The sequence below is a fragment of the Limulus polyphemus genome, unplaced genomic scaffold (assembly GCF_000517525.1).
Source record: "Limulus polyphemus unplaced genomic scaffold, Limulus_polyphemus-2.1.2 Scaffold6300, whole genome shotgun sequence".
In the NCBI taxonomy this organism is placed as follows: Eukaryota; Metazoa; Arthropoda; class Merostomata; order Xiphosura; family Limulidae; genus Limulus; species Limulus polyphemus.
In genome coordinates this window covers 18011-28345 of record NW_013671910.1, presented here as the reverse complement: position 1 = coordinate 28345, position 10335 = coordinate 18011, and the positions used below count along the sequence as shown (strand labels likewise).

At 30.2% G+C, this 10335-nt stretch overlaps 1 protein-coding gene across 1 annotated transcript in view; it reads right to left on the bottom strand.

Moving 5' to 3' along the window:
- The window catches only part of LOC106473588 (transforming growth factor-beta receptor-associated protein 1-like), a gene marked incomplete at its 5' end in the record, with an annotated part of 46525 nt that overhangs the window by 19915 nt on the left and 16275 nt on the right, over positions 1-10335 (bottom strand). Inside the window, 7 exons of the mRNA XM_013934273.2 lie at positions 440-512; positions 5194-5262; positions 6234-6430; positions 7369-7557; positions 8011-8115; positions 8536-8641; positions 8999-9111. Of these exons, the coding sequence (XP_013789727.2) occupies positions 440-512; positions 5194-5262; positions 6234-6430; positions 7369-7557; positions 8011-8115; positions 8536-8641; positions 8999-9111 (852 nt within the window). The remainder of the gene's footprint in view (positions 1-439; positions 513-5193; positions 5263-6233; positions 6431-7368; positions 7558-8010; positions 8116-8535; positions 8642-8998; positions 9112-10335) is intronic.

Sequence of the window (10335 nt, the reverse complement as noted above, 5' to 3'; positions counted from 1 at the left end):
ACCACTTTCACACTCGGGGTAATGATACAAATGTTTCTGCTACATACCACTGTCACACAGAGTAATGATATAAATATTTCTGTTAAATGGCACTGTCACATAGAGTAATGATACAAATGTTTCTATTACAAAGCACTTTCACACTCAGGGTAATGATACAAATGTTTCTGTTACATACCACTGTCACACAGAGTAATGATACAAATGTTTCTGTCACAAAGTCCTGTTACACACATTAATGATACATATGTTTCTGCTACAAAGCACTGTCATGCAAAGTAATGGTATAAATGTTTCTGTTACAAAGTCCTGTTACACACATTAATGATGCAAAGCATTTTAAAAAGCGTGTTGTCTCCTGCATAAACAGCAAGTAGTTAAATGAAATGAGCTGCTACTTCAGCATGAACAACAAAGATGTCAGAGAAGAATCTTTTACCTTTATAGCAAGATTTTGGTCCCTCTCCATCACAAAGTCTGCATATTTCCAAACTAGTTTATGGTCTTGAAGGCTAGATGATTTAAAATTCATAATTACTTCTTTCTATGTTTAAAGTCAATGAAATGGTTTCTTGTGTACTTCAGTTTATGAGATCATAATAGGAGATTGTCTTTGGTAAAAATACTTAATAATTGCCCAAATCTAATGTTAATGTTGTTTCTGTATGAATAAGAACATGTTTTGTTTTGAATTAAAACTATGGTGTTGTCATTCAGATTTTGAATTAAATTTTAAGAAAAATGTGGTCAATTACTTTTATGCATCAAGAAACTTAGTAATTTTTGTTTATATTTAGTGTAAGCAGTTAACAGATTATAAAGAAAAGATTCACTCATTGGATGTAATTCAATTGAAAAATGAAAACTTTGTTAGAATTATCATGTTGTATCTGTTGTTATAAAAACTAACTAAAATGTAAAAATTAGAAACTTGTTAGATTTAGGAAAATAATGAATAATATTTCTTCGTGAGGTATACTTGCAATCAGCTCGTGTTATGTCATTGAATATGGTAACATGAACTATGTGCTAGCTGAGTTAGACATGGTTCAAAGGGCAATAAAACAATAAGAATAAGTATAAACAGATGTAGACTGAAAAAAGCTTTAAGCTATTTAAGATAAACAACTGTAGTTTCCTTTTACAACCTGTAGTCATTCAAGAAAGAAAAAAGGGTATTTAGATTAATTTAATATTTTTTATGGTGGTTACAAGGTTGGTCAAATTGACCAAGTCCATATAATGTTAGGGTAGAGAAAGTAACAGATAAATATAAAGATTTACTAAACAAAAATTGATATTTATTTAGGAGGTTTTAGAAATTTCACAAATGAAATCTGAACATTTTCAGATATATTATTTTTAATCTCAATATGAAAATCACTTTGCATTCAAAGCAGTCAACACTTTAATTCCATATATTCACGGATGAAAAATTAAGAACATGCATATAGTACCTATCTCTGACCTCTTTCAGTTGCAGATGAAATTATTTATTTAAATAATGCATCTAAGAGCACAGAAAAATGATACGTACAATGCAAACAATATCCTATAACTATCATAATTTAACGTACTTTCTAAATTAAAATAATTATTTAAGTTTCTTGAGCTGAACACTGTGAGAAAAACTTTCAAATTGGAGATGAAATAAACCATACTGTGTAATGAAAACAACCTAATATATTACTTAACAGATCAAAACTCTGCCTATCTATTGGTTATAAATACAGCATAAAACATCAGAGAACTATTAGTAATTTGTGAAAGAGAGGATGTGACAGATGGACAAGACAAGTAGGTCTGATTTTCTAGTTTATGACTCCTAAACAAATAAGACTGAAGACTACAGAACTTAGCCTTTGTAATATCTGTGTTATAATAAGTAACTTACATTAAATTCTGTACTACAAAAAGGGGTGGTAAATAAATTAGAGAAGGGAGAATATCTAAAGAACAAGTGTCATGATTCAAATATTAGGGGAAATTGAGGATTTTTTTTATATTTCCTTATAAAATTAATAACTTATATAATATTAAAATTTATTTATTAGCTACATTTTAATCCCAAATTTATTAGTACACATTGACAATAAAATAGTTTAATTAAATTTTGAATGCAACTCTGTGAAATGTCATGACAATCACACTTCAACCTACTTGTAACAAAAATGTTAATTGCCAAGCTCATTAATTTATTAGATTCAACTATTAGGTTATTCTCTTATGAGACTTGGTCAGTTGGAGTAATCCTAAAAAGTAATAATCAGAAACACCAATTTCAATTAGTTGATAATTTTCTTCAGTTGTTACACTAATGTATTAAGCCATACAACCTTGAATTAAGCGAAAGTTATATTGAGAGATCATAATTGATATATTCTGAATACTTGGAAGTTTGGAATAATTGAGAAAAGTAATTATTGAAAAACTAATTTTGATTAGTGGTTTATTTTTACAAAATTAATCAATAAGATTTTAATTTCAATTAATTGATTATTTTATGTGATACTAATCATTTCTCACAGGTAATCGATTATATTAATTAATAGCCCAGCTCTGATTAACACAATTTTCTGGTAGGTTTTGTTTTACTTCTAAATCAATAAATTTATCACTCAGTGATTCTTATCTATATTATTTCTGACAGAAAAAAAAGAGTAGATAATAAAACACCAATTGTTATTTAAAATAGGAGTTAATGAGAGTTCCAACTCCAACATAAGAGAGTTGAAAAGACAGAGTCAACAATAGTTAATGCAAGTACCTACTCCAACATAAGAGAGTAGACAAGAAGAAGTCAACAACAGTTAACAAGAGTACCAACTCCAACATAAGAGAGTGGAAAAGAGGGAGTCAACAGAAGTACCATATTTTTCAGAATATAAGACACACCTTTATTTTGAAGACAAAGTTTTGGGGTAAAAAAAGCTACAGTCGCATTTGAAAGATTTTTATTCAACAAAAATTCAATTTGATACTTTAAAAATTAGTATATATTGTACTAAACACAAAAGAGCTCAAAACATCAAAATAAGAAAATACTGTAAATCAAAAAAAGGTTTACTGCTATTTAGTTTGGTTCAAAACCTACAAAATCTTCACTGCTTTCACTGTCGCTTGGAAAGGAATCATTGGATCCAATATTATGGTCAAAGAGAATGTCATCCTCGGTCCCTTCCATTGCGTTACTGATACCACATTTCTTAAATGACTTAATCACTATATAACTTCTTACTTTTTCCCACAAATTCTTCACTCACATGCAGACCTGAGCAAGCGTCGGTCTCTTCCTTCGTCCTGTAAGGGTCGTAGCAAAATCTTCCTGCTGCATCCAGTTGTTCCATTCCTCTCTCATTAAAATCTTAAAGGGTTTGTTAATAGAAACATCGAGAGGTTGCAGTTGACTTGTTAAACCGCCAGGTATAACAGCAAGCTGAGTTTTTAGCTCATTAGCTTTTTCCTTTATTTTTTCTGTTTTATGAGCTCTAAAGGAATCCCAGACAAGGAGAGAAGGCTTTTTTTTTTTATAAGCCTCCTGGACGTTTTGACCAAATTTTTTCAAGCCAAAGTAGTGTTCCGATTTCATCCATCCATCCTTTTTCATGTACGTGAACGTAGACACCGCTTGGTAAATTTTCTTTGGCCATTGTTTTTCTTTTAAAAATTAACATCGGTGGTAATTTTGTTCCATCTGCACAACATGCTAGCACCACTGTATAATGCGCTTTTTTGGTGTCCAGTAGTCTTAATAGTAATAGTTTTAGTACCTTTTATATCAGTTGTTATATTGCTTGGAACATCAAATGTTAAAGGTGTTTCATCCATGTTTGCTATTTGAGGCAATTCAAATGGAGTCTTTTTTCTTAACTGTATAATATACTTGTGAAAAGCACAAACTTTCATCTCAAACTCATTGGGCATTCTTTGAGCAATTTTTGTTTCAGTTCTCATAACTAGGCCTTTGCGTTTCATGAACCGATAACACCACGATGTATGACCAGTAAAATCTTCTAAACTATTATCACATGCAATCCTCTTTGCTTTAAAAATTATCACATTTGTAGAAACGGATAGTCCTTGCTTTCTCTGATCCACAACCCATTCGTACAGTTTATTTTTGAGATCTTGTCATTTTGTTTTTTCCTCGGAAATTGCGTTTATCACTTTTAATCATTTTCAATTCTTCTTCTTGTTCGCGCCAGCAACGAATAATTTTTTCTGTTGGTGGAGGACCAAAATATCATTTGGCAGCTCTGTTTCCATGCTCTTTTGCATAATTAATCACACTTAATTTAAATTTAGCTGTGTATAACAGTCTCTTTTCTTTAGACATCGTAAGGTGTGAAAAAATAGAACGAAAAATGAAGAAACAACTATTTTGCTCCCGAGGCCTAAGATACGGTACTTCAGCTTTCGGTGACGCATCCAACTTGACAGTAAGCATGTGCCAGACTGCCAAGTATCAAATAAAAATTGAAATACCAATTAGGCGATTACCGATGCTAATTGCATTAAGCGCTCTGATTGGTCAAGCGCATTGCACATTTGAATCCAAGGCAAGCACTCAAAAACGATTTTTTTTTGTTAAAGTTAGGCCTGAATTGGCCTTATTCTGCTTCACATTAAACAGGGATAGTCGTGTATTTACAAGCTTTTTCACTCTCATCCATTACTATAATTTATTTTTTATTATTTAGGGAGCATTATAAATAGTTATGTTTTTAAAAGAAAAAACTACTATTGTTATAAATAACACATTCAATTGAACTAAACTATGCATGCCTATTTAAATATATTTACACATGGCTTGTGTATATCGTATATACACATATATATATATTATTCATACCTTCTGTGTATAGAACACAAGCAGATTTTGACATCAAATTTTGGGGTAAAAAAGTGTGTCTTGTACACCGAGAAATACGGTAGTTAAGGAGAGTACCAGCTCTAAAATTAAAGAGCAAAATAAGGGAATTAACATACCAAGCACATATCACAGGCTGAATTTTCAAGGAACAGGCCTGATAAAGGTATACTTAAGGTTCCACACTTCATCATTTGTATGATTAAGCAAACCAAATTTCAAGTTTATTAACAAAGACGGAAGTATTACATTGTTGTATAAATTAATGATAAGTTACAATTATTAAGCCATCTTTACTTGAATAACAATGACAATATACTTACCAAGCTAGAATTTGGACAAGATATTCAAGTCCCGGAAAGCAGCTGTCTGTATATTCACCTGCAACAAGTCTATAAACAACAGAAATATTACATTTCAGAAGATCATACATGACGTATGCTAAATTACCAGACAATGTATAACATGAAAAACTGAATCCAATTAGATATCAAACAGTAAAATAATAAATTAATATAACATCAAGATAGATGTAAAACAATGTAGTAATAAATTAATATAATGGCAACATAAATGTAAGCATCAAACAATGAAGTGAAAGTTTAACACAACAGAAATGTAGGCATCAAACAGTGAAGTAATAGTTTAACATAACAGATATGTAGGCATCAAACAATGAAGTGACAGTTTAACACAACAGATATGTAGGCATCAAACAAAGAAGTGACAGTTTAACACAACAGATATGTAGGCATCAAACAAAGAAGTGACAGTTTAACACAACAGAAATGTAGGCATCAAACAGTGAAGTAATAGTTTAACACAAAAGAAATGTAGGCATCAAACAATGAAGTAATAGTTTAACACAACAGAAATGTAGAAATGAAACAATGAAGTAATAATTTAACACAACAGAAATGTAGAAATAAAACAATGAAGTAATAGTTTAACACAACAGAAATGTAGAAGTCACACAATGAAGAAACAGTTTAACACAACGAATATGTAGACATCAAACAATGAAGTAACAGTTTAACACAACAGATATGTAGAAATTAAACAATGAAGTAATAGTTTAACACAACAGAAATGTAGAAATTAAACAATATAATTGTGTTCTTTAACACAACAGAAATATAGAAGTCACACAATGAAGTAACAGTTTAACACAACTAATATGTAGACATCAAACAATGAAGTAACAGTTTAACACAACAGATATGTAGAAGTCACACAATGAAGTAATAGTTTAACACAACAGATATGTAGAAATCAAACAATTTAATACAATATTACAGTAGACATATAGTTTATGTAATACCGTTTATTTAGACAAGTGCAAAATAAAAAAGAATTAACTAACTTGCTCCAAGTTTGTAGGGCCTTTTCCAGATCTCCCCGAGTCTTGTGAAATAATGCCAACCCGTGGTAGTGTTGGTGATTAAAGAGATAATCTGCTCCTTCTGCAGGGTCACATCCATTGTCTCCACTGCTGACAAGAATGATCAACTTCTCTTTATTCAATTCAGCATAGAGTTTCAGCAAAGCAGTGTCCACTTCCTGTTAAGATACTATGTTTCAAGTCTTTCAAAACACAAACATATCATTTGTTAAATAAGAAAATTTTGCTTTAAGCACTAGACTGACATTCCTTAGAGCCTCAAAGACATTGAAACAAAGATTCTAAACACAACTTGTAACTGGTATCTTGAGATCCAATGTCGCTTTTAACACTAGACAGATTTTCCTTGGGGCCTTAATGATAGTGGAACAAAGTTCTAAACACAACTTGTAACTGTATCTTGAGATCCAATGTCGCTTTTAACACTAGACAGACTTTCCTTGGAGCCTTAATGATAGTGGAACAAAGTTCTAAACATAACTTGTAACTGTATCTTGAGATCCAATGTCGCTTTTAACACTAGACAGACTTTCCTTGGAGCCTTAATGATAGTGGAACAAAGTTCTAAACACAACTTCTAACTGTATCTTGAGATCCAATGTCGCTTTTCACACTAGACAGACTTTCCTTGGAGCCTTAATGATAGTGGAACAAAGTTCTAAACACAACTTGTAACTGTAACTAGGAGTTCAATTTTTGTGTTCTTAGAAGAAACCAACAAAGAGCAGTAGTGTATGATAAATTAACAGTGAAAGAGCATTTAAGTAAACACTTTGATGCATTCATATGCTTCAGTTGTAAACTTTGTTTACTATTAAAATATGTTTATGAGAAAGAGCTGCATGAGCTATACAGCAATGTGAGAAACATGATGTGAAAAAAATATTTTACTACAACCTCTCTATTCATAGAAGTATCAAACTTAACAAGTAAAAGCATAACCCTAAAAACAAATAAAGGTTCTGTTATTACAGTAAGAGTATCAATAAAAAGTTTATATATTGAAACAAATATAGCTAGCTAAAGATATAAGCATGAATTTTGGATAGGTGATTTAGAAATACCAAGACATGTATAGCAATTTTGAGATGCATACCAACTTGAAACCAATTCCAGGTTTACTTTGGATTTCTTCTAGGAAAGTCATCAAGAAAATTTTACACTCTTCTAGTTTTCCTGGAGAATTCTGACACAGCTGCTCAACATCTGCAATGTCATGTAGAGGAGGAACGCATCGAACAAAGTCAGATGATGCAGGAAGCAGACTGGGATAAATACTTATCAGCTGTTAAGAAGAAACCCAATATATAAACACAAGTAAAATAAAAATACAAAAACCTAAAGCTTATGATTATTAAAACAAAGTCATATGATGCACGAAGCAGACTGGGATAAACATTTATCAAATGTGCCGAAGAAACTCAATAAATACACAAATCTACAGCTTATGATTATTAAAACTAAGTCAGAAGTTAACAAAACCAATAAGCAAAATACTTGCAGTAAATATTTTATTATTACCCATTTACAGAGTCATCTACTTTAGTGTGTCATACTAATATCCCTGTTGGATGAGTAATGCTAGTTATTCAAGAAATAAATTATAAACATATTTCATGAGACAAAAAAAATCATCCTTAATTTTATGTTGTGTTTTTTTACTTAACTTTATTTCTATTAATCGGTACTGATTTAAATTATTTGACTTTCTTTTCGCCATTGTTAAACATAGCTTTACCTCTCGAATATCCAGTAACCCTTTTAGAAACAGTTCTTTAGCCTCTTCAAACATAAAGAGGGACAACTGGATAAACCCAGCCTGCTGTTGAATTTTGAGGAATGTCTGAAATTTCAAAAAATCCATGGTGATTACAAAACTTAGGATTTCTATACTCTTGACATTATTATATAACAGTAAAAATGAAATTCTTTACCATCTGGATAAATTTCTTCATAATTTGTGTGTTGTTTAACAAAGGTGAGTTGAAATAGATGTACAGTGAATTTTTCATATAAAATTGACCATCAATCTGAAATTAAAATGGGAAAAAGCATATTTTTCTGAAACTTGGTGGTCTTAAAGAAATGATAATACAATTTTTTCCAATGTTACTTGTTATCACCGACCTTATGGTTTAATATTTAATGGGTTTTTTTAAATATTACAAGATTCAGTTTCTACTTTAGCTCCTTGGAAAAGAACCATGTAGTACAGTGGTAGCAGGTAGAAACAAGAATGCTTTAGCAACACCAACATATCTACCTTTTGAAACTGAGTCTCGTTAAAGGTGATAATTAGACGTACAGAAAACTTGATTTTACGTTTTATCAGGACTTGCCAAATTGAAGGGGAGTCAATAATTGAGTCCCTTAGAGTAAGCGAAAATATTTAATAAAACATTTGTAAAGTGCTGCCAAGATTGTTGTGAAAGATCAGTTAGAATCCATGTTTTTGTGACTGGTGAAGAAACTTGTTTTAGTAAATATATTTCTATATCACCTTGCTGCTATAATAATTATTGTATGAATCTTAACCAGAAACTATATTCAGATGTGGTCAATAGTTGCTCAGTGTTAGAATCCAACAATTTACTTGATATAAAAACACAGCCACCACAATGAACTGCACAATAAAAATTTGAATAGTTGTCCTGAGTAGCATAGTTGTTATTTTTACTAGCTTAGTAGTTGCCCTGAATGTTCTACTAATTGATGATGAGTCTTACAATGAGTGTCGTTTATTTTTTATAGGTTCAAGCCCTTCTTGCAGACAAGAAAGTAGCTGAAGCATTAGAACTGGCGAGGTACAGTAATAAAGGCAATATAACCTTAGCAAGTCCTAGTAAAATATAAAATCAAGTTTTCTGTACTTCTAATTATCGACTTCACCTTCAACTTAGCAAGTCCTAGTAAAATATAAAATCAAGTTTTCTGTACTTCTAATTATCGACTTCACCTTCAACTTAGCAAGTCCTAGTAAAATATAAAAATCAAGTTTTCTGTACGTTTAATTATCACCTTCACCTTTAACTTAGCAAGTCCTAGTAAAATATAAAATCAAGTTTTCTGTACGTTTAATTATCACCTTCACCTTTAACTTAGCAAGTCCTAGTAAAATATAAAATCAAGTTTTCTGTACTTCTAATTATCGACTTCACCTTCAACTTAGCAAGTCCTAGTAAAATATAAAATAAAGTTTTCTGTACGTCTAATTATCAACTTCACTTTCAATTTAGCAAGTTCTAGTAAAATCAAGTTTTCTTTATGTCTAATTATCAATTTCACCTTTAATGTTTTTAGCAAGTCCTAGTGAAACAAAATAGTGGTTTCTTTACATCTTCTTGAACATACTAAATGAGCTGTCTGTTAATCAAATCACATGCTAAAAATTAGTTACTTCAACAGCTTATAAAATAGTACAAAAATTAGTTACTACAACAGGTTATAAAATATTAGTACAAAATTAGTTACTTCAACATCTTATAAAATATTAGCAAAAATTAGTTACTAAAACATCTAATAAAATGTTAGTAGAAAAAATTAGTTACTTCAACATCTTATAAAATATTAACAAAAAATTAGTTACTAAAACCTCTAATAAATTGTTAGTAGAAAAAATTAGTTACTAAAATATCTTATAAAAGATTAGTACAAAAATTAGTTACTTCAACAGCTTATAAATATTAGTACAAAAATTAGTTACTTCAACATCTTATAAAATATTAGTATAAAAATTAGTTACTTCAACATCTTATAAAATATTAGTACAAAAATTAGTTACTTCAACATCTTATAAAATATTAGTACAAAAATTAGTTACTTCAACATCTTATAAAATATTAGTACATAAATTAGTTACTTAAACATGTAATAAAATGTTAGTAAAAAAAATCGTAACTAAAACAGATTATAAAATGTTAGTAAAAAAAAATCGTAACTAAAACAGATTATAAAATGTTAGTAGAAAAAATTAGTTACTACAACAGCTTATAAAAGTAACTATTCTAGTTCTCAACCCTCAAGCATATTTAATCCAATGAAAACAGCAGACAGACTCTGCTAA